This window comes from Nicotiana attenuata, unplaced genomic scaffold, assembly GCF_001879085.1.
Source record: "Nicotiana attenuata strain UT unplaced genomic scaffold, NIATTr2, whole genome shotgun sequence".
Classification (NCBI taxonomy): domain Eukaryota; kingdom Viridiplantae; phylum Streptophyta; class Magnoliopsida; order Solanales; family Solanaceae; genus Nicotiana; species Nicotiana attenuata.
The window spans coordinates 111,854-137,140 of record NW_017670665.1 but is presented as its reverse complement, the minus strand read 5'-3'; the positions used below and the strand labels follow the sequence as shown (position 1 = coordinate 137,140).

At 37.2% G+C, this 25,287-nt stretch overlaps 3 protein-coding genes across 3 annotated transcripts; 1 reads left to right on the top strand and 2 right to left on the bottom strand.

The window, feature by feature from the left end:
* Window positions 1-572: 572 nt before the first annotated feature.
* On the bottom strand, window positions 573-5,040 carry LOC109242045 (thylakoid lumenal 29 kDa protein, chloroplastic). Its single transcript, XM_019408870.1, has 11 exons — window positions 4,822-5,040; window positions 4,443-4,541; window positions 3,930-4,014; window positions 3,813-3,847; window positions 3,650-3,715; window positions 3,540-3,580; window positions 3,040-3,170; window positions 2,147-2,253; window positions 1,471-1,608; window positions 1,183-1,317; window positions 573-982 (listed from the first exon to the last, which is right to left on the bottom strand). The coding sequence occupies exons 1-11, from the start codon at window positions 4,900-4,902 to the stop codon at window positions 872-874; spliced, it is 1,029 nt and encodes a 342-aa protein (XP_019264415.1). The 5' UTR covers window positions 4,903-5,040; the 3' UTR covers window positions 573-871.
* A 60-nt stretch (window positions 5,041-5,100) lies between these two features.
* On the top strand, window positions 5,101-8,508 carry LOC109242043 (proteinaceous RNase P 1, chloroplastic/mitochondrial). The gene is made up of 2 exons (XM_019408866.1): window positions 5,101-5,203; window positions 6,304-8,508. The coding sequence occupies exon 2, from the start codon at window positions 6,379-6,381 to the stop codon at window positions 8,092-8,094; it is 1,716 nt and encodes a 571-aa protein (XP_019264411.1). The 5' UTR covers window positions 5,101-5,203; window positions 6,304-6,378; the 3' UTR covers window positions 8,095-8,508.
* Window positions 8,509-11,249: 2,741 nt separating this feature from the next.
* LOC109242042 (uncharacterized protein At1g04910-like) lies at window positions 11,250-17,448 on the bottom strand. Its single transcript, XM_019408865.1, has 12 exons — window positions 17,039-17,448; window positions 16,488-16,586; window positions 16,194-16,293; window positions 16,009-16,076; window positions 15,333-15,421; window positions 14,985-15,165; window positions 14,779-14,907; window positions 14,556-14,689; window positions 14,082-14,295; window positions 12,534-12,718; window positions 12,359-12,454; window positions 11,250-11,838 (listed from the first exon to the last, which is right to left on the bottom strand). The coding sequence occupies exons 1-12, from the start codon at window positions 17,183-17,185 to the stop codon at window positions 11,685-11,687; spliced, it is 1,596 nt and encodes a 531-aa protein (XP_019264410.1). The 5' UTR covers window positions 17,186-17,448; the 3' UTR covers window positions 11,250-11,684.
* Between the last annotated feature and the right edge of the window lie 7,839 nt (window positions 17,449-25,287).

The following is a 25,287-nucleotide window of genomic DNA, read 5'->3' as shown; positions in this document are numbered from 1 at the left end:
CTTCATACTGCTTTATCAGTAAAATAAGTTTATTGATTTGTTCAAAAACAAGTGTAATTTCAATGTTGCGCTGGCCAATGTAATCTTATAGCCCGTTTGGGCTAGCTGCAAAAATCAGCTTATTTTGAGAAGTGTTTTTTTCAAAAGTGCTTTTCTCAAAAGTACTTTTGGTGAGAAGCGGTTTGTGTTTGGCTAATTAGTTTGAAAAGCACTTCTGAGCAGCAATTAGTGTTTGGCCAAGCTTTAAAAAACTGCTTCTAAGTGTATTTTTCTCAAAAATGCTTCTCAAAAAAGTGCTTTTGGAGAGAAGCTACTTTTTTCTGCTTCTCCAAAACTGCTTCTGTTTCTCCTCAAAAGCACTTTTTTTCCTTCCAAAAGCTTGGCCAAACGCCTCAATTACTTTTGGCCAAAAAAACAGGCTATTAACCTCTCTGTATCAATATCTTCTACTATATAGATCCAATGATCTAGTTCAACTCACCTTTTCCCCCTCTTATTTTGTTGAGGTGGTGCAGGGCAAGGCATTGAAAAAAAACCGAAAAGAAATTGACAGAGACTACATAGAATTGCCCTTCTAACGAAATATGTTGTTTATTGAAGCATGAAAGATCTTGAAACACAATCGTGTTGACACACAAAACGTGAAGAGTTTTACAGAAGTACATATAAAACACCCCTGTTTATGTTACAGCGATTGGGAAAATCTGATTGCAAATACAGTTCTAAGCAAACAGTTTCTGTCCCCTCGCGCTGAAAAAGAAAAAGCTGCCTCCAAATTCTCAGTTACTCTGTCCAGATCCTTACAGGTAAGCATATGTATCTGTGTTGTGCTCAGTGCATTCATAGTGCAAAAACATCAGCTGCCACCTTTCTACAACTTGAGTTTGGTAACATCAATTTTTTGGACAGGATAACTATATGCCTCATAGTTTATTTGTTGTCCCAAGCAGCTTAATTTTGTAAGAGTAGTAATCAAGTCAACCTGAAATTAGACATATCCACTGTTAGTTTTTGACATTTTACAACTAATCAGGTTGGCAAAGAAACCAAACGGAAAGCCTCTTATTTTTGAACTATAATGGTGCATTAACACATTTAGAAAGCCTCTTATTTTTAATCCCCAATGTGATTTTCCTTAGTTATTGCAGAAGTAGAAACTTAAGTAGGAGAGTATATACTAGCCTCATAATCAGTTCGAGATACTGTTTCCCTGCTTCTTTGGTACTTCTGAACCCACGGAAGAACTTCTGGATCACTGGCGAGTAGGGTCTCTGTTGCATCTTGATCAGGGCCTATGAATGCAGACATTACTGCTAGCTGTGCAGAAATTGGAAATTGTATTTAGTTGTTTCGTCTCATTCGTTCACTATGAGCAAGCATATTGTGGACGAACCAAAAGATGTTGCCAGAACTAGGTCCAAAATATACAAATATACTGTTCCAAATAACTACTAGTAGTAATTTTTCTACCTGACGAGGGCCAAAGCCAACAGCTTTGAACTTGTCTTTCATTTCCTGCACGCTTGCTTTATCCCACTGAGGCACCCTTCCCTCTGGATCAGGCTCCTGTGCATCTGACCTCCCAAATTGCCTATCAAATAGGCCCCACTGTGTGTAGAGGGAAAAATTACACAAACAATCTGAAGCAAAAACTTCTTTGTTTTTTTGGATAAATAATCTGAAGAAATTGCTTAATCGAATAACCCTACAAGTACTAAATGATTAGCATTTCTCTTCATTTATCTGCTCGGAGTCAGAGTCGTTTTCCAAGTGACATTCACAAGTCATGGGATAGAGAAGTCTCCTTACATTGTAACTCCAATCCTTACATTGTTAACTCCAAAAATCAGAAAGAACCGGCTAAACTGTACCACACAATATTCAGATGGGGAAAGGAAGATAAATTAGCTGATCACTCTTTTGTTAACCTCTCCTCTACCTGTGTTCAAGGTCTCTTTTTCTCTCTCTCTCTCGCCCTTTTGTTTTTCCATTTTCTCCTGTTTTATCTTCTCAAAATGGAAACTTTAGGAGAATAAAAAAATAAACAGAAGCAAAATCCGTGCTTATCATGACGTGAAAGTTTGGAGTTCAGGGGTATACATTCTCCACTAATCAGTGAAATTGATCTCATCAGAAGAAAAAAAACCTGTCCGTTAGAACCATATGCACTGTATAACAAAGATCCCTTCTCTACATTACCACCACATTTGCGAATTGCAGAAGCGAGAAAGGTTGATTTGACTGCACTTTGTGCTGCATCAAGCAAAGAAAACTGGGTGAGGAAATTTGAACCATAATAAGGTGTTAAAGTTAACTGAGGGGTTTATAACATTCAAAATATTTTTCTGGAGTTGACTGTCTTAGGCTTATGATATTCATAGTGTTTCCTTCTGTAGTTTTTGTAACGTAGCGTACAATAATTTTTGACCGAGCTAGAAGCCTGAATACGGGTTCGACCGAACCCAGTAGCTTTTGCTTAAATAGTATATTTGTGTTAAGAAATTTATTAAATGTGTACAAATATAAATTTAGAACCCAGTTATTGGTGTTCAAGTGGTCGTTTTAAAATCCAGAATCCATAAAGTTAAAATCCTGACTCCACCTCTGCTGTCAAACTTATAACTAACTAACAACAACAACAACAAGAAGCCCAGTGAAATCCCATAAGTGGGGTCAGAGGAGTGTGAAGTGTACGCAGACCTTACCCTCACCTAATGAAGGTAGAGAGGTTGTTTCCTAAACACCCTCGGCTCAAAAGAAGTGAAAATAAAGCAATAAACAGACAATAGTAACAACCAGGTAATTAGACATGGGCACAAATGAAGATACGTGCAACAACAGATATCTAAGAATACGACACTATAAAAATAGATTCAGCCTTGCTGGAAATAATGACACGATGTGATAGCAAGGGGCTAGGCATAGAAAAATACAAGACTAGTACTAATACTACTGGGATGCCTAGACAAAACTCTAGACTGACGGCCTTTCACACAACCCTAATCCTCGACCTCCACACTGGCCTCTAAAATTCCTTACCAGCTAGCTGGAGGAGATCTGCATATGAGATGGGTCCACCTTTGGAATCTGAATCTATCTCCTTCTTTGATTCTTCCAACAAACTCAAAGCAGCAGCAAGTCCCTTATTTTCTGGTCTGCTGATCTCTGAGCTTCACACAAGGAATAAGGGTACAAGAAAAGATGTATAAAATCCAAGGTAATAATATCTGAATGATGAATTAACTTTCAATAAAAAGTGAGATTTCATCCTATAGTAGGAAATTTGATGCCAGATATTAACCCGAGCTAACGAACACAGTTCATATATCATAGCATTTCCATCCACTTTGAGTCTATGATAATAGCAGTCCTGAGACCTAACTGAGAATTCAAGTATCTTTGGACTGAAGAAAACATGACCAGAGTCTTTTATGTGGTTTTAACTTAAACAAACAAGAGATACAATATGATATTTTTCACTTGATTTCATGGCAGTGTAGCGCTTTATCCAAAGAAATAGGTCGACGAAAAAAAAGTACCTGAAACGTATTGATCCATTGGGACCTCCAGATTTTGTTGCCTGCAAAAATTTTCTGAATTAAGTCTTTTACTTTAGTCACTCAAAGTACAGGATATAATGGTCTCTAACCTTATCATAAGTCATGATATCATTAAGTGCTAAAGTTAGTATGGATGGAACGATATCTGGATTTCCCTGCAACAAATCCAAAAAAGGAAAAAAGTTGGTAAAGAGAGCTTTCATAATTTGCATGTTCAACTTGAGTAATTAGCACCATTTATTGAAACTTCACCTTTATAGCTTCATAAAGAATTCCCTTGATCTTTGCTGTAAATCAAAGAAAAAGGAATCCCAGTTCAGTAAAATGAAGCATGCCATATTTGCTTCTGAGAAGAAAATGAAGACTTACATTGAAACTCTGAACGCTGTCTGCGTTGTATCAGATCAGCAGCATTAGCTACTTCAGTGAACGAGCTCGATCTTGCTATCAAGTCCTAACAGAAATTACAGCTGAAAGTAATCATCATCTCAACACTCCTATTTTGTTAGATGAGATATCAATCCACAATGTAAATTAGTAAAAATTATTAGTAGTGCATATGCATTTGAATACGTGGTCCGCATTGACTTTAGCCCTCATTGTTCAATTTTCCATCTAGCTTACTTGTTTACTTTGAGAGTCCTCTGTGTATAAAATATTTTCCTTTTACTGAAAGATAAATACTTGTACTAAAATGACTGAGTTCTTAGCTACTCGACATTGTTGAAGTTAATTCATTTCTTCTATTAACAGTTAATGTGAAAATATTAGACAAAACTTAAGTGGTCAAGATGCATATTGGAGGATTGGACTATACAACATTGTTGAAGTTTAACTCATTAAATTCTCCCAATCCTGCTTAAACTGAAGCAATGGACTCACCATTCCCACTGCTGCTCCTATGGAGTGAAGAACATCACGTCTACGAAAGCAGCGATCCTCATTGTTAAGCTCTGGTCCAAACTTACAACAAATCATACCCTGAAATTTTCGTAAAAAACAGAAAATCAAGAACATTCGGTATAAAGTCAATGCCAAAATCAAATTCACTTAGTACGCCCAACCTCACAACTTACCACACCATGAATTCTTCTAACAAAAATAAGCAGAAAGTTACATTCTTAATTATGAAACAAATGGAAGTGATCATGAATTAAAACCAAATAACATTTCAAGGAAAAGATATGCTAAGGGACACATAAATTTTAGCATTTTAAAAAAGTAAGAAAATAGCTTAAAAAATTAAAGGAGGTAGCTTTACAGGTGGAGGAGAATATCTGGAGGGATTGGGCGAAGGAAGCAGTAAAACCAAAGATGGAAATGTTGAAGCAAAAGAAACCATTCCTTCTTTCTGTATTTGCTATTCCACAAATGCAGGAGGGGAAGAAAAGAGTAGTGAAGGAGAGAGGATAGTGAATGATCAGTGGGGCCTTCAAAATCTTTAGCTCTGTTATCCTATCCAAACAATGCCATTAAATTTGTACTGACCCAATTTTAAAAAACAAAATCAAGGGTATTTATGTCATTTCATCTTTTAATACTACTCCTAGGGCAGATAACTCGAACCATCCCCTGTGCCAATTGAACTGCAGCCACCTCATTCATTCTCTCTCAAATTCGTTATCTTCTTCTACAGTGTTCAGGTTAGTATTATCTCTGCTATTTCCTTTTTTTTTTTTTTTTTTGGCCCATTTGTTTGTTTTGTGTATTTCTTCTTCTTAGTTTCCTCTATTTCCTCCTGCACATGGCTTGTTCCGTTTTTTCCTTCTTTCGATTGGGATTATGCGATTCTATTGGTTAATATACATATGAATTGGAGTTAAGGGTTATAAATTGAAGATTTTTCTATTTTCCCAATTTTGTGGTTATGATAGTTGAACTTAACTTCCTTGCTTTTACTGATATGATAAAAATCAAAGGAGTAGGACTCCAATTTAGTATGATTTACCTCTCTGCATTGAGAAGAGACCTCAAAACCAAGGCAACATTTACCTTAAAAGCACTGAATCTTGTACTAAAAGTTTTCAAACTATCATGTAGGCTTAACCTAATGAGGTGGATAGTTAATACATTTTAATTTTAATGATCCAAAAGTTGACATTTCAGTAAAATATTGCATAATCTGCTGATTGTATATAAAGATATGTTATTACATTACAGGTTTGTATGCATTTCTTTCCTTTCCAGTGCTCTACAGGATAGTTTTAGGAAGACAAAAAACTGCTACTTATCAAAAGGGAATATATTTGGGATCCAATGTGGACATGCCTTATATTCACGCGTGTTGCATATTGCTCTGGTTTATGTTTTCATTTCGGCGTTACTGTAAATTATTCTAACATCTAACCAACAGTTACTACACATTATTAACGACATAAAGTTGCCTATTGCTTTTATTTTCAGATATACTAAATTATACACGCTATCCTTGTCGACTGGATTTAAAAATTAGTATAACATATTTGTTCTTATTTTACTCAATTACTTGACTAATATGCAAATTGTTTCCTCTATTTGCTTCACATAATGATGTCAGGCAAGTTTGTTTTCGATGTTTTTTTATTTAAAATTTTTAATCCCTCCCCAGGAGCTTCTCACTTTGCTCCTTTGGTGAATTGAACCCACTACCTTGGTTGGAGGTGGAGGATGCTTACCACCTGAGCAACCCTCTCTTGTCTTTTTCGATGTATTTTGAATTAGAAATGTTAATATTTTAACACTGTTTTCACCATCTTCTTCTCAGGCGTTCAAGCTTCCACCGATGTAAGAGACCAATCCATTACGACAGTAGTCCGAAGTGTCATTCATATACCCAGCAATGGTCTTTCGTCGCATGGGTCATTTTTCACCATGTCTTTCTAAAACCTCACTCTTCTTCTCTCTTCTCACTAAAACCCCTTATCCATTTCATCTTCCCCATACTATCCACTTCTTCAAACCAATTCATACCAAATTCCCACATACAGATCCCTTTTCCATCAACCAAAAGACCCATCTCTGCACTTCCGCTGCTTTCCTCCAACAACCCACTAGTAAAACCTTTTCCAATAGCAGGTCCGCGAAGAAAGCCCGGCGTGACGCGCCTGAAAGTGTGCTGCGCCATAAGCTAGACCAGTGTTCAAAACACGGTGACTTACAGGAAGCCCTTCGCCTTTATGAAGAAGCTAAGTTAAGCAACATTTCACTCAATGTTCATCATTATAATGTGTTGCTTTATCTTTGTTCTGCTTCTTGTACCAAGGAATTTGGTATTGAAAAAGGATTTGAGATTTTCAAACAGATGGGTGTAAATGGTGTTGCTCCTAATGAGGCCACATTCACTAGTGCTGCTAGATTGGCGGTTGCTAAGCAAGACCCAGAAATGGCTTTTGATATAGTGAAGAAAATGAAGAGTTTTGGTGTTCCTCCGAAGTTAAGATCTTATGGGCCAGCATTGTTTGGGTTTTGTGAGAAGGGAATAGCTGATAAGGCTTATGAAGTTGACGTACATATGGGGGAATCAGGGGTTGTGGCTGAGGAAGCAGAGCTTTCTGCATTGTTAAAAGTTAGTTCTTTGTCCGAAAGGGCTGATAAAGTATATGAGACGATGCATAGATTAAGGGCAAGTGTAAGGCAGGTGTGTGAAGAGACTGCTGGTGTGATAGAGGAATGGTTTAACTCTGAATTTGCTGCAGAGGTTGGGGTGGAGAATTGGGATGTTGGGAAAGTGAAGGAAGGTGTTGTGAAAGGAGGGGGTGGTTGGCATGGACAAGGCTGGTTGGGAAAGGGAAATTGGTCCGTGGTGAGAGCCGAGATGGATAGCTCTGGAGTTTGTCGTTCGTGTGGTGAAAAGCTTGTGTGCATTGACATTGATCCCAAGGAGACAGAGAACTTTGCTAATTCCTTGGCAAAATTGGCTTGTGAAAGAGAAGTTAAGTCTAATTTTGTGCAATTTCAGGAGTGGCTACAGAAGCACGGTCCATTCGATGCTGTGGTGGATGGTGCAAATGTTGGCCTTATTACTCAACGAAGTTTTAATTTCTCTCAGCTCAGAAATGTTGTCAATAAATTAAGACAGATGAGTAAATCAAACAAACTTCCGCTAGTTATTTTGCACAAAAGTCGTGCAACTGGTGGTCCTGCTCAACATCCTAATAACAAGAAGTTGTTAGAAAGCTGGAAAAAAGCGGGTGCACTTTATGCCACTCCACATGGTTCAAATGATGATTGGTACTGGTTATACGCTGCTGTCAGTTCTAAAGGTTTGCTTTTGACAAATGATGAGATGAGAGACCACTTGTTCCAACTGTTGGGCACTAGCTTTTTCCCCAGATGGAAGGAAAAACATCAGATCCGGATGACAGCTTCAAGAGATGACGGACTTAAGCTCCATATGCCGCCACCTTATTCAATTGTTATTCAGGAGTCCCAGCATGGTTGTTGGCATGTGCCAACTGTTATTGGAGATGACATTGAGACGCCAAGACAGTGGGTATGTGCTACCAGGAGAAAAGCACACTCTCTCTTCCGACGAACTGGGGAATCAAATCATTAATATATAAATTGATTGACTCCGAGGGAGCCATGGAATGCATCTTGTGAAAGTTGCACTTGGAGAGACCTTCATTTTGATTCTTTTTCATGTCAACCACAGGAAAAGATAGATTAGCTTGTATGCCTCAGTAGATGATATTGGTAGTGCTGATGATATCGGTAGCAGAGGCGGGTCCAAGATTTAGATCCTATGGGTTCAACTTTTAAGATTTTTAACATTGAACCCATTATAATTTTAAAATTGTGGGTTCATATCTATTATTTATATTAATATTAATAAATTTTACATATAAATTTATGGTCCGCACCGAAAGTTATGGGTTCAATTGAACCTGTACTTATATTGCTATATTCGCCTCTGATTGGTAGTACTGCAGTTTCAGGATATAGGTTACATGACTGGTGAATATATCACCAGTGTCACAATAGTTTTCTTGCCAAAATTATAGAATTTTTCTCAGCGGTCATGGCCAATAATATTGATCAAATTCTATCAAGTCTGACGCAATCACAACGGACCGTGTCCTTCAAGTCGCACGTTGCTTACCCAAACTTCTCTGGTTCAACGCAACAATGCCCTAAAGAAAAGAAATATAATTAGTTTTAGTCATACCTAAGTGACCATCTCAAAACCACCACCACCTCCTGTTAGCATATGCATACTGAAGCTCTTGGCAAGAGTGAAGATATCACTAATGCAGCAACAACAGCACAGTGAAATCTCACAAGTGAGGTATGGGGAGGGTAGGATGTACGCAGCCTTACCCCTACCCTGGGAGGGCAGAGAGACTGTCTCCGATAGATCCTCGGCTAAAGAAGATGGAAGAAGCGCTGATATATTCGGAATAATATATCAATACATAGCAAAGACAATATATTAGGAAAATAAATTGAAGATAGCCATAAAGAAAATGAAAGAAGTACCTATAGCAAGTAATAGCAAGACAATCTATTTAGAGAAACTAAACCCGCGGTCTGATAGCAATAGAGAATGAAAAGAGCACTGATAGCAAACTAAAGAAAGTACTGGTGACAAGTAATAACAGAACAAGATATGCTAAAATAGCAAAATCGGGATAAAAGGGTACAAAGAAGTTATCACTAATGACTTCGAGAGTAATGTATTTAACGAGATTGATTGTTTTAAGTATATTGTAAAATAATGCAGAGTTGAGTATATTACGTTGTGTAAGAATATTTTAATAGATGTTTTGGCGCTCTTAAAAAATAGTTATAATTGCAGGAAGCAGATAGCGAAACAATCAGCAGTTAAGTGCCTCTGCTGGTAAGAGCTGTTTTAATTGGCTTTTGCTTTTGTGTACTTGAATGAACTTCTAGAACTAATTAAAATTTAGAAAAGAACTACTGTAGCTTTTTATCTACATGTTTAATCTGTGTGAAAATATAGGATTAGTTACCTCCTATAGCAAATGTTGATACCTTATTTGTTTTAAATAAATACCCTTTTAAAAAATTATATTCCCTAGCTACCTTTTGATTTTCTATAGCCAAATATCTATTTATGGTTACCTCCTACCCTTAGGCCATAAAATAAGCTTTATATTATTTTTCTCTCTCATTCTTTCACATTTTTCTCCACCCTCTCTCTCAACGCCAGTTATTTCCATGAATACAAACTCATGGATTCTCTCTCATCAGTTCCTCCGTCGATCGTTCTTCTTCCTAGAAAGCTTCTCCGCCACCACCACCATCAGCGGCGAATCTCCGATGGAATTGAAAAAATTGGGATTGGAGAGAACGTAATTTGGAAGCTTTGATAGCAGAAGCTTGTTGCTCTTCTGTTGTTGGAGCTTTGCGTGGTCTTCCGTGCATTTTATTTTCACACGCAATTAACACACAGATGAATTATTAGGGGGAAGTTTTTGGTTTGGGTTTAAGGAATTCTCTGCAAAGCTGCAATTTGGTTGTTGTGTGGTGGTTTTGAATAAAGGTTAGATGTGATCTGCAAATTGCGATTCTGTCGATTGGTTTGTTCTCGCATAACTTTGCTTTCTATTGCCGGAATAGTATCACAGTAACGGGAACAATGACGTTTCGAGTCAGAATCGCGACCCTCTCGACGAGACGACATTAGGGTTGTTCTTGAACAAAGACAACGGAGTTTGGGGCTGAGCAACTTGAAGATTCTGTTACCTTTTTTTAAAGTGTATTTCAATGTATTTCGCTGTGTTTCCATGTATTTCGTTGTATTCATTGTCTTTTTTTTCATTGTATTTCAGTGTATCTCGCTGTATTTTATGTATTTCATTGTATTCACTGTCTCGCTGTATTCCATGAATGTATTCGTATATTTTTTTAATTAATATAATTTATGTATTCAGATGTATTATATAATTTCTCTGAAGATTGCTATGTTTTGGGGGTATTTTTCGGTTGAAAATTTTTTTTTAACTGGAAATACAAAATCTGTGTGTTATAATTGAGTATTAGAAGTCTATTATGTTAATTGATTCACTTTCCGTTTAAAAACGGTGTAATCCCATGTTTCACGACGTGAATACAGTCGAATACAATAATCTGTCCAGCTGTAATCCCATGTTTCACGCCATGAATACAGTCGAATACACTCGAATACAAAAATCTGTCTAGCTGTAATCCCCTGTTTCACGCCTAGAAATGCTATTGTATTCATGAATACAATAGCTTAAATACATCGAATACACTCTAAAAAATCTGAAAACATAGCTATAGGAAGTAATATAGTAAATGATAGCTACAACTAGCTAATAACCACTAAAATATAGTGGTTTCCGAAAGTTTGATGGATTTTGCTTTAATGAAGTTAGTCAAGCATACCCCTCAATTGGTGAGTGCTACTGCTAGTAACTTTGCTACTTACTATGTCTTAATTTCTTTCCCTTTTTTGCTGATAAATTATCCTTGTTAGTTAGCTTTCCGACTGGACTAATTACTTTTGCAGGAGATTGATTGTTGGATTCCTTACCATACTACAAAAGTGTTGATTTCCTCAACCAACTCAATGTGGATTAGACCCTAAACCTTTATCGTCTTCTTTTTTTGAAGATACAAACAGGTAGATTTTTCACCCTATTCACAAAAATAATGACTTCAATTGGGTCTCTTAAGCAGGCTATCTTTGATAGAAGAGCAACAAAACAGTCATGAATTGCTTAATTCCAGCTACCATTCAAAGGAGCCTTCTATTTGGGGCAGAATTGAATTGATTTTCTTTCTGTTGTTGAGAATGTCAATAATAAATAGATACACCAAAACAACAAAAACCAAGAAAGAGCTAAATGTAAATATGGAAACAGGGATCTCCACAATGAGCCCCTCCGTCTATACAAATTTGACTTGATCATCTTCCTCTAAATGGGAAGCCTCATCTCAATCAAACGCCTCTCGCTTCTCAATGGAGAAACCTATTTTCTTTACTCATCTACACCTATAAGTCACTTAGAACAATCTAATCTCATCGTATATATACATTCCGCATGCTAGTCAGCTTGTGCCTGCTCCAGCTTCAACAAATAAGACTGAAACAGCATCACTAGTACAATGTTCGGGCACATGTTCTCCGGAAAACATTGGTCTTGTGCTTCATCTGAACTACCTGATACTATGAGAATTGTTCGTGTATGACGATACCTTTTGACATAAACAGTCTGGCAAAGGATTTACATAAAATGCCTCCTCCGAGCGGAACCTATCCGTTCCCTTTGTACCTGCAATTGGCCCTTTCCTCTTTCTAGGCGATCCTTGCCTGCATAACCGAAGTAAACCAATGAGATCATATTACCAATTTGTGCCGTTCTTGGTTAAAATACCCATATCTGCAATCTAATAACATAAGCAAAGGATTCCATAATGCGGACAGAACAGCATACTAGAACCAAAATCCGAGATGCACTGTTATTGTCACAGGAGTTCAAGAGAACCTATACAAAGTAGGTAAGAGCACAACCGAACTCAAATTTGCAACTTCAGTCAACGGCTTAAAAATGGAAGTCACATAGATATCACTTGTTATTGGCCGATGCTAGGGCAAACTTCTAAGAGCATACAAGGGCAGACCTTTGCCCAAACACACCACAAAGAAAGTGCATCATCACTCCAGAAAGATAGGACAAGCATAATTGCAAGCAGATAACTGTTAGAATTCTTATAGAAATCTAGCCACTATATTGACATTTGACATGACCATCTAAACAATGGCATCAAGAATGTCATCAGCACCCTGATTATATTTTGCAAACAAATAAAATATCTCTACATCAGCGTACCGTCTTCTGTGGATTTCGATAATGCGATTGGACAGATTTTTCCCCTCTTTCATCCTACCCTGGTCAATTTTGTCAATAATCCGGACAAGAGTTCTCCTGATGATCACAAGGAAAGTATTAGTAGGAGGTAATTATAATCCTCCAAGCAGACTAGATATTGGAAATGAGGTCTTGCCTATCAGGGGAGATTGTTTTTCTATGCCCCAGAAATCGACGATGTCCCTCAACTGCTCTTGCCATATTTCCGGAGTATGAAGGAATGAATATGTCACTCTCAACAGACACAATATAGTCCAGGGCAGCCAGTTGAGATGAGTGATTGATGAATGGCTCAAGCTCTTCAACAGAAGCCAACTTCTCCTGCAAGAGGGAGAATACGTAAATCACTTTTTAAGCATGCGGGAGCCTATAAATCAGACTATTTGGTTTTTAAGATTATATGGCTTCTATACATGTAAATCTGCTTCATAAATCAGGGAGTGAGAATTGCAAAAATATGCTTTGGTAGACTGAGTAGCGATACTGAGATTCAGTTAAATATCATGAGGAACAGAGGTAATAAAGGCAATTCATTCATGTCAACTGCAGATTCAGCATCTGGAAAGACTAACCACATCAGTTCTGTTTGAGATCTCAAGAAGCATCAAAATAAGAAATTGGACCTCAGAATAGCTCAAGTGTTTAAAGATCTTGCTCATCTCAATGGGGACATCACAACTGCCATTTCAAGTATTGACAAAACTTAAGAGGATATACCAATGAACACCCCCCCACCCCCCACCCCTACCCCCTCCTTTTTTTGGTTTAAATCATGCATTCCAGTTAAAAATTTACAAATTTGTCAAAAGACCCAAGACAATTTCTATTCGTTTTTTTTTATAATCATGGTGTCTGGCCCAACTTGCGTGCACCTCGACTAATTCCACGAGATACCTGCTACTTCCCACCAGCAACAGGTACAAGGTAACTCTGTCCACCAAGAAATTCTATTTATTTTTCTCGGTTCTCTTCTATCCAAGTATACTTGCTATAAAGAATGACAATATCAATATTTGGCAAAATTTGTGGATGATTATCTTCATCATTCACTAAAAGGAAATGTTCAAATCATTATGCTAGCTGGACCAAATTAAGTTGGAGCAGCTATGATATTCAGATGCATATGTAGACATTGAGACCAAGAGTTGAGCACATTGAGGTTTTGAATTAGTTTATCGTGAGCCCCACGCTTGTCTTTGTGGAACTATCTCCATCTTCTGTTTTAGTTTGATTTGAATGTAAAACCACTCTAGAGGTATACTCAATGTGCTTACAGTCCGGTCTTGGATATCCATAATCATGTTTAAGTTGTGGACACACTAACTTGTATAAACATAGCTGAACTAGTTAATTATACATGGGTTCATTCAATCGGATGAGTCCAGGTTCTGGTCATGGCTCCAATTTGGATGATGACATGATGTGTTTGATAACACCCATGACAAAACTATTTCATCGTGTTTATCGACTTAGAAACTATCTACTGGCCCATTTCGCTCTGTAAAAGATCCTTCAATCTTTCGTCACTAATCTGACCTTCTGAGTTCATGGGCATGTACATTCATACAAATTCACTAACAGTTACTCACATTCATACAAATCCACAATCAAGTGAGATATCTAACTCACAAAAATCACCCAAGACATTAAGAAACAATGCAGGGAAGGTTTGCAGACCATATACCTTGTTCATTAATAAGGGGTAACGCGACAACAGATCGGACATATGGGAATCACCCCCATATATCTCTCCAGCAGCAATATATATCGGCGTGTTTGATGGAAATCCAAGAGCAGAAAGGAATACTCCAACTTCTCTTGGAGTTAAGGGACAATAGCCTTTAGTTCTCTGTTCTACAGGGTCAATCTCTTTCACCTTCCACCATGTGGTGTTTTCCCTGCAAATGATCAAGATAATGAATAAAAATCACCAGATTACGAATGTCAAACAATCTAGTCAATGAGCATGCTACTAATGCATATAAAAGTGCAATGCGTTTGATTTTAGCAAATTTCATTTGGAGACAGCTGATGTTTGACCTGTTAAAAAGTGTTCTTAGCAGACAATCTATTCTTTGAAGAGGTCAGTTTTTAGCCAACAACTAACAACATGCGCATGCTCTGACTATCAGATCACTATATGTCATAACAAATCTACCTAATTGTCTTCAGTTCCTCAGCTTCTTCTGGGGATAGATCGTGTGTGCATCCACTAAATGCAAGCATGTCCTTTTCAAATCGCAAATGTAAAGCAATATAGGGGCCATAAGATCTCATCCGATCAACCAACATCTGCAAATAGAAGATGAATTAATGAAAAAGCTTGGGCAAAGAAACAGTTAAAACGTGTTTTTTGAACTAAGCATCAACAAAATGTTCACCTTTCCCATTGCTTCAATCTTGGGAGCAAATCGAAGGGCTTGATAACAAGCTCGGCAGCGCAACTTCTGAATATCAGGAGGCAGGTTATTATTTGCCAACCTTGAATCGGACTTGGCAGCTCGAATGATCTAAAAAAGATAAGATCACATCCATTAGTTACAAATAAATATTTTGCTTTCCCGGCATGCAGATTCGTTTTATGTACCAGGTATTCATCCCATAGTCGTGCAATCTCTTCCTCATAGTAATCTACACCGGACCAACTCCTAAAATGCTTAACTGCTTTAGTTGCAGATGCCACTTCCTCCGGTAGCTTTTTGACAACCTTTACATCATTTTCCAAAGAACTAATAAAATGGTCTTCATCAAAGACATCGGAGAAATTGCTGCAATTCAGGCATAGAAGAGTAAATTTCACCACTTTATACATAAATTACTCTGTACATTCAATCCGTAAGGATGAAAAGGATGCTGGTCCCCTTGCAAACAACAGTTCAAAATGAGCTTGAAACCCCAAAAGAAAGGAATTTCTCGCTAGAAGGACATCATTTACCTTGAGTCCTGCCAAAGTGAGCGCTTATCAAGCTCAGGGATCACTAGAGTAGCATTTATGATATGAGCAACAGCAACCATGTCACATATCTACAAAGCAACAACCACTGCTTTCAGCAGAAAGCCACAAATAATGACAGCTAAATGTTTTATGCCTATATCATGGATACACAATAAACATATTTACAAAGGGCCAATCACCTTAGAAAGAAAATAATCAATGAATATGCATTAAACTTTTCTATAACAAACCATGTATACTGGTTTAGAAGAACTAAGTTGCCTTCTTGCAATTTGAAATGTTAACCAAAGATAGAACGTGATAAGTGATGAAGGCCTATCAATTGGAGAGATATAAGCTGAGTTTGATTATCATTAATTAAAGATGCATATTTAACATAACAGACCTTCCTTCAAAAGAATTAGTCAGCTAACTTCTAATACAGTTGCATAACACTGCAAATCAAAGATAAGTCTAGTATTGATGTTTTAGTCGGATCTTTGAAAAAGGAGAGACCTTAGAGGTCCAAACCACACTTCAGGCATATTTTATTGTCGACATAAATATTACAATGGAGCATGATACTAAAAGGTAAAAGTAAAAATAATCATGAAATTGAAATAGAAACAGACAGCACTAGTATGTGAAAAGGAAAAGAGATGCAAAGAATACGGACCCCAGCTCTCATCTGATTGAGCCCACCATTCGTATGAACCAGCAGGTAGCCTCGAGACTCTGGAGGGGCTGGAGGTAAATTGCAATGAAATATAAGCAACACAGAAAAATCATATACATTTGATTCAAGAACGAACAAAGCTACTTTCTAATATTATGTCGTAATGGGAACAAGGAATTACTTACATGTATATATTGGACTCGGAGCAACACAAGGAACATAGTCGCGGTTCGGAGGTGGCTTCCATAACTTGTCCAAACTCCCATTTCGACTTGCAACATCTGACTGTCAAATCTAAAGGAGTGAAAACATGAATTATGTATAACTACTTCGTATGTACACAGTCCTATGTCAGAACATCTACAAACATACGTCAAATCATACCAGATCCAACACTAATGCCATCATAAATTCAATTTACTTGAAGAAAGTTTTTTTTTGAGGGATAAAACTAAATATATTTAGAGAGAGTGTAAAACCTTGCGAGCAGCGAGAGGAGCCTTTGCCAAATGGGGTGGGGCATGTTCTTGAGTCCAGCTTCGCTCTCTACGCAGCCTTTGGTATGAAGATTCATGTTGCTATAACAATAAAACACCCAAGATCAATACCTAAACCTTAAGGGACAACCATAACCAAAGAACAAAGTTAACAATAAAACAAAACGCTACAAGACTATTTTCAGCATCAACCAACATCCCAAAACAGCAATTTGATTAAAAAAAAAACAAAAGATTAATCAACAATTTAGTCAAATAAACTCTGAAAAACACAAAAGTTATCAGACCCCAGTACAACTAATCACAAAAACAACAACCCCGCAATCCCAACCTAGCTGAGTCAGGTATATGAATCCTCACTATCCATTTGATCCCATTCCAATATTCAGTAATTAGTAACAGTAAGTCATAATGACACAAAATAGAGAAAACAAAGATTAAAACCTTAAAACAGGGCAAAAATGGACCATTAAATATATCCAAGAAAATTAATGGAATAACCAAATAAAATATTACAGTTGAAGAAACCATACCGTGGGAAGCTTATCAGGCAACTTGGTGACTTCAGAGGCAGGAAAAACGACATGAACATATAAAAGAGCTACAAGGGCTATTGCAGCTATGGCAAAAGTTAAAACCTTTCGCACAATCACCACTGTCCTCCACCTTTTCTTCTGCATCTTTCAATATAACCCAAAAATATATACACAAAATCTCACTTTTGATATTTAAGGCTATTGAGGGAGAAAATTAATCGGCTGATTTTGATACTGTCTTGCGTGGAATTTTGTAACAATGTTAGATTCTTGAAAGTTGAAATCCCTTTGCTGGTGGGGGGTTTTTAGCTTTGGTTTTTGGTCGGTTTTTTGTGGCATTTATATACTACTATTATTACCATTAATATTAAATATTCATGGTTGGGTTTTGGGAATTAAGCAAAGAGTGATAATAGATGTGGGAAGAGAGAGAAAATTCAGAGGAAAATAGTAAACAATGGGCCAATTACAGTGAGACAGAGTTTTATACGAAGTACGAGAGGTCAAAATCGGATTAGTAGATCCACTTTATAACCTTGTAATTATCCATATATATTTATCTATCGCTAATCACAACTTTTTATTTCATAATTAACATTTCCCTCTTTGCTTGTACCCTAGTAGAATGAGCGCCTTGGAAAATTGCTTTCACGGGTTAGAGCCGTGGAATCAGCCACTGTGCCTGCATTAAAATGTGCTGCTTACATTACCCTCCTTGGAGTGCGACCTCTTTCTAGATCATGCGTGAATACAAAATACTTTGTGCAACGAGTTGCTCAGCTAGCACAGTAGTAATTTTTATTAGCGACGAAATATACAAAGAAATCCACTAATAGCAGATACGTGAATATTCTCTTTTAAAAGATAAGTTTCAGTTTAGAAATCTTGACTATATATTTAAAACGAAGTAATGGTGAATCCGTGATAATATTTTACATAGATAATTGTATACACAAGCAAAAATTATGTTAAAAGTTGGTGGATATAATTTTTTTGTCACATTAAAGTAATTGAATTTTAGCTATTAAAGGCAGTCCGGTGTACCTATTGTACACAACCTTACCCTTTAATTCCGTAAGAGGTTATTTTTATTATAAAAGTAAAGTCACCCTAACAGATATGTTTTATCTTTATAACAGGTCAATACATCGGCAACCCCTTAAAGTTATTCTCACTTTTCACTTAAACACCCTATTTTATGTCCGTTTCATTTGAACACTTTAATTAGGTCTTTACTGTGTCATTTAGACACAAAATTTGGAGGCAGCCAAACACAAAAAGTGCGTGTAATTCACACGCCAAAGTGACGAATAAGAGGACACGTGGATTCGCTCGTTGTCATCTTCCCCAACTATCACTCATCGCCGGAAAAATCATTTGCGGCCATTTTTTTCCAGCTCAATTCTGGGCCAAATCAAGAAATTTCAAAGAATGAAGATTGTTCTCCACCTCCACATCTAACTTTCCACAAATTTTTAGACCATCCCACCATTAAAAACGTCAGCTCCGACATTCTGCAGACTCCGGTGAGCTTCAGTTAGCCGGAAATTGAGTTTCAGTCGTCCAAATTGAACAAAATCAATGCGAAAAACACAGGTACCCCCCTTCCTTCCGTCTTCATCTGCCAAAAGGAAAAAAACACAGGTACCATTTTTGGATTTTCATATCTGGGGAAGGGAGATTTCGATGATGATATGACCAAACAACTGAACAGCCATAAAAGCAAACTACAAGGAAGAAATAGACCTTGCAAGGACGGTTTTTGATGACGATATGACCATTCTTACGAATAGTACCAGCTTGTTAAGGATATGGCTTTGAAGCTTCGGCGTCGGCCTTTGATTCAAAGTGGCGCTCTTCGTCCGACATGCTTGATTTGATCTTTTCTTGGTTATCACTAGAGAGAAATAAGGAGAGGAGGATCCTAAACATATAACTGTTGCTTCTCTCCTCTTTGGACCCGGCTGGAGTTCTGACTTTTCCGGCGACCTCGTTCGTGTTCTTGTTGATACCCAATTTTTTCCTATGTATTTTCATACTCAAAAATACTTTCAAAATAGCATGTGTATGCATATATAAGCATGCTCGCGAGTTTTGGTACTTTTCCCAAATTCTAAGATTTTTAAAATTAATTTAGTGTCTATTTTAACGATGCAAAATCCAATAATTGCTCCCAGGATTATCATTTTGGAAAAAATTTATTTATATTCTCATATTTACACCAAAGTATAATTAAGGTGATTTTCTTGCATATTTTTTGTAAATTTATTTGATAGTTTTTTAAGCTAAATGGCATAAAATTGCAATTATAGCCTATTTTGCGATTAATAAGCATTTTACGATTATAAAATTATTTCCAGTATTTTTAGATTAATTTTTATATATTATTAATTAGTTCAATATTTTAAATTTATTTTTAAAATCAGTTTAATTATTTTATAAAAAATAAAAGGGGAGAAATTGATTATTTAATACATAGCCATTTCCAATTGCAATTGTAGCCTCAATTGACCCCTATTCCACCTAAATTAAACGACCCAATTTCATTTTTTAACCCGACCCCTTGACCCAATTTATAAACTCGTGCCGTTTTCTTTAAATCCTGGTCGTTGATCATTTTGATCAACGGCCATAGCTCATTCTTTCCTTTTTTAATCTCCTAACCCCCTAACCCTAATTCATTTACCCAAAGATAGCCACCCTCGTCTCCCAAATCCTCTCTAGACCTCTCCGAAACCCTAACCCTATTCCACCAATCCCCGTCTCATTCCCACCGGAATCCATGGCAATACTGGCCATGGGTGGCCTGTGCTCGCTCTCCCTCACCACTAACTTAAGCTATTCGAAGATTGGAGGCCTGACTTCCATGGTCTCCTTTAGATCTGCCTCAGATCTACAAGATCCATGGCCTCTCCGGCCATTTTTCGGCATGTTTAAAGCAATATGAGTTTCTCCGACTCAGGATACGACTTTCCTCAAGACCTTCTCATTCTAGGGTCTTCTCTGCCATTTTTAAGCCTTTTAAGGTTCTATACTCGTTCATTTATTTTAGATCTGTGACATGCTTGGTCCTTACTTGACGTTTTAAGGGTTTTCCCCAAATTTTCTTTCTCAAAACCGTTCAAATCCAATTTTTAGGGTTTCTGGAAAAAGTTTCTTTAAAATGTTTTCTGGCTCTTTTGCTCTCTCTCTTATGTGTGTTTATACTCGCTTGTTTATTTCTTATTATGCTCAAGTTTATTTTCTTATTTTGATTTTGCAAGATCTTTTTGTTGTTCCTTGTTCACATGTTAACTAGGTTGTTTGTCCTTTACTCTTTGCTATGTGTTCGTGCTCTTTGATTTTGTTTCACTTTACTGAGTTTTGTTGGTATTCCTGCTAAGTATTGCTCTTACCTGCTTTGTTTAAACTTCTGAGATCTGTTTTGAATTCCAAGATTTTCTCAAGCATGCCTTTGAATCAATGTGTTTGCTATCGCGTATGTTTGCCTCTCTCAATGATTTCTCACCTCTGATTCTATTTGAAACCCTAAAATTTGGGGGTTTCTCTTTGGGTAGATGGCACTAGGGTTTCATTTTGGAACCCTAGGTTTCCAGACTCACGGTGAGCCTGTAATCGAACTCAAATCCTACTTGCCCATGATTTTGAAACTTTAATTGTTAGACTCTTCTTTTGTTTGAACTGTATGCTTTTTATATGAGAAAAACTTCCCTTCCAAAAGATTTCACCAAGGATTGATTTTGAAATCCCTTTAATCATGCTAGTAATTCACCACTGATTTCTTTCGATTGAACCCCTTTTTCTTTTTTTTTTCTTTACCCTACTAGCTGTTTATTTTTGATCCTTTTGTGTAAAAATCCTAGGCTTGCGATGTTTTCCTTAAAATACTTGGTCTTGTGTATTTCTTTTGGGATTCTGTACCAACGTTTGAATTATTCTTTCCTTAATTACCTGAGGTTCTTTGTGATTACAATAGGATCCGGGATCCTTTTGACTAATTTTCAAACTGATACCTTATTTTTACTTTATAAAGAACACTACTATTCCATCTTTCCTTAATTACCAACTATGTATTTGACCCTATTTGTGCACTACATGGTTTTCTTACCTTAATCGAGCCTTAGTAAACTGATTTCTTCTCCTTATTTCACCTCAATTAGCCGTTTGACCTAGACCCCCTAATTAAAGAAGTCTAGTTGTCTTAATTGATACTAATTAATTGGTTTCTATGTTTGTGCACTCTTTGTCTGCCTTAATTGTTTTCAAAAAAACTATATAAGGACCTAGTCCTCCCTCTTTCTATGATAAGGGAATTCTCTCATAATCAGAAACACACGAAAATACACCACTCACACACTGAACTCATTTTTCGAGCAATACTGTTTTTCTAATCCTGCTTTACTTGAGATCTTTTGGAACTGCTGTTTGCAATTCGGCTTTTTCAAGGCTACTTTTGCTTACTTATTTTCTTTGAAACTGGTATGTCCTTTATTTAAATATTCTGCTTCACCCCCAATGTGTTTACTTTACTGCTTCAGGCTTCTTGTTTACTTTATTGCTTACATGCTGTAATTGGTGCTTCATATCTCTTTTCTTTGCTTCTGTTTCTGTCATGGATCCCTATCCCTATTCCCTTCTATGTGCTGAGTTAAGGTCTTGGCCTGACAGTATCCTAATTACTGCCCAGGCCATGACTTGATCCACAATGGATCCTAACTCTCAATGTTTGGCTAGCAGGCTGGTCAGGGGTGTGCCAGCATCCCAATTGCTGGGCATGACCACCAGCCTGCCGTGTCTCTCCCTGATTCCCTTCCCCCTATGCACTTACACTTACTCTTAGATTCTAAGTTCTGCCCCTCTCTTATGAGCCTTGCTTTGGGACCCTGAGTTCCCTCTGAACTTGGACATCTGAGAGCTGGCCTTTCCACACCGCACTATGCTCTTGATTCTGAAATGTTTTTGGGGTGTAAGCACTGCCCGGAGTCCCTTTGAGATTCTTGGGAACTTTGACACACTCCAAATATGAGAAAGTCTTTTGGAAGTCTGATCCTGGAAGTTGGTTTATCTCCTATTGTTGGACTTTGAGTCTGAATTAGGCTGATTAGATGTAGCTGTAACCGCTGATGTAATTTTTTTACTTTCTTTTTGATCCATTCGGTCTGTAATAACTTTGTAATAGCTATTGGGGATGGATAGTGGAAAGGGATGGGAATGAATGCATGTAAAGGGTAGAAAACATCTTAGTGCCTATAGGGTCTTTTATAATTCTGCATTTTTGCGCTTAGAAATCATGCCTATAGGATCTTTTATAATTCTGCATCTTCTGCGCTTAGAAAGCATGCCTATAGGATCTTCTATAATTTCTGCATTTCTGCATGTAGAAAACCTGCCTATAGGTCATTCACAATTTCTGCACTTCTGCATTTAGAAAATATGCCTATAAGTTTTTCTACGCTTCTGCATTTCCGCACTTTAGAGATCATGCCAATAGGTTCTGCATATAAAATAATGCCTTAAATTTTTCTGCATGTACACACAATTAGGCAAACAATCTTAGGCTTAATAATAACCAATTCATTCTAGATATCAGGTCTATAGGACTCTTGCATTTATACAACTGTTTTTTAAAACCAATGACGCTTAGATATCATGCCTATAGGAGCAAATTAACTGAATCAGTTTGCGTTTTGAATCTAGAATCAGTCATCAGTCTGCAGATCTTTGTTGATAAAACCAGCAAACCTCCTCCTTAAAATCAGTATACTCCTACATTGTTAGATATCCTGCCTATAAGTTTCACCTAGGCAAACCAGTAGGTAATTGATTAACTGTATCAGTTCTGATAACTACATCTAGTCAAGGCTAATTCGGACTCCTCATCTGAGAAATATGTGATGAATCAGCCTATCCTACGCCTTAATTTAATTAAAGACCTAACCAATATCTGAAGTCATGCTATGTATTTGCATTTAAGTGAGGAGGCCTATCTGAGCCCTAATTGCTGTTTGTCTCCCCCTATTTGACTATATGTTTTGATTGTTGCCTAGATTTTTGTCCTTTCTTGAACTTCTGAAAAGCCCCAATTCCCTTCCCTTTAGGACTAGTAGTTCCAATGCCTCCGGAACTGATAGGATCGAGACGGGTAATAGCATGCAATAAGTAACGATACCATTCCGCGCTTCAATACCTTAACGGGGTGGGAAGGGTAGACATGGAGATGATGATCACGCGATAACACCATGCGTACGATTGGCTACCGTTGTTGTGTGGATGATCCATGTATTTTACAAACCTAGGACCCCCTTCCTTTATGTAATTATTTTAGATTGACAGTTTTCAGTTCTTTAAAATTCTGCATTTTGTTTCAGTCACTAAAATTTCCCCTTTAATTTTTGCACTGTCCTCTTCTTCTAAATAAAATTTTTTGCTCACCCACTTCTGTATCTGATATATTCATTATTTGGTCCTTTTTTTTGCACTTAGACGTTCTTTCAAATAACTAGGAAATCACCTATTCAAAATTTCAGCACGCTTAGTAACCATTATACATATCTACTCGAGGTCCTTATGTGAAATTGTCTTGTATGCTTACTTGCTTTAAAGTCACAATTGTAGCATGGCCGGGAACCACACTAGTGGATCTTGAGGGGTGCCTAACACTTTCCCCTCGAGATAATTTCTAGCCCTTACCCAAACTTTGGTTTTCCAACTCAAACCCTTCTTAGTGTCCTAATGCACTTAATCATTAGGTGGCGACTCTTCAAACTCCAAAATCCAATTCCCAAAAGGGAAAGGAGTTGTCCGCCCAAATGTCGTAAACCCGATTTCGCCTTTTAAAAGGGGAAAGGGGGGCATCGACAGTTCTACTTGCCAAAGAATAGGGGGAAAAAGAAAATAAAAAAAAATAAAAAATAGAAATACTGATCTCTCACGCTCGGAAAAATAGTGTAATACACGCACTATGCCACATCATCAAATTGTGTTTAAATGATACAGTAAAGACCTAGTTAAAGTGTTCAAATGAAACAGACGTAAAATAGGGTATTTTAAGTGAAAGTGAGGACAACCATGAATTTGGCTTTTATAACATGTAAGTTTAGTTACTTTCGTGTGAGGAAAAATAGTAAGTAACTTTAAAAATTCACCAATTTGTCCATTTCTTTGTCATTTCTCCCGATCCAGGCCAAAAAAAAAAAAAGATAAAAAGGGAGAACGTTACTGCGTAATCGCTATGCTCAAAATTGAGATGAAATAAATATTGGCAAACGTACATTTCTACTTTTGACTTTCTAAAATTTGATATTATATTAGCCTCCCTCCTCAAAAATGGAAATAAATAATTGAAAAGAATAACAAATGTTTAAGGAGTTGCAGAATGAGTGCAGATCTCAAGATGACCTAAGCTATAGTTTTATTCAATAACCATCGCAATTGGCATGATGTAACCCTTAGAATACTTCTAAGTTTGTCGTAGAAGAAAAATGGCATTATTCTTTCTCTTTTACACCAAGAAGGAACCAAAAAAGCCCTTTGATCGATAGATGTTGAACAATTTTCATTTGTTTTTATTTATCTTCTTCTTGAACATTTACGAGTGACGCAAAAATGAAATAGAATGGAATATATATAGATAATCAGGGGCGGAGCAAGAGATCGAGTTGCGGGTTCATCTGAACCCAGTGGCGAGCCACATTGAACCGAGGGGTGTCAAGCAACACCCTTTCGCCGGAAAATTACATTATATTGCGATCACCTAGATATACAGATAGAATAGATGTTCATGGATAGACAGACATTCCATTGATTCTTTGTTTTTGGGCTGAAAAAGCTCGTCGATCCAAATGAATCATTCTTCTGGTCTCTCTTTGCTCCCCACCCCGAAACTAACCCACGGCACTGCGCCCATTCGCTTCGGGCGCGGGAAGGCAACGAAGTTCAGTTCATGAGACCGCAGCGCATCAGAGTGGAGCAGCCGCGACACGAAGTGATAATTTCTTTTATTTTATGTATATTTACTATACGTTGACCCCCTTGATTTTTTGATGTACCTAATTATTTATATTTTGACACCCTTTGATGAAAATTCTGGCTCCGCCACTAGCCGAACCCAGTAACTTTGGTTCAATCTCTATGTTTGTCTTAAGAAATTTATTTAATATATTCAAATTATTAATTTAGAACCCAGTAACTTAAAAAGGGCTAAAGTCCCGAACCCCGAAATTGCAGTTTCTCACTCCGCCTCTGTT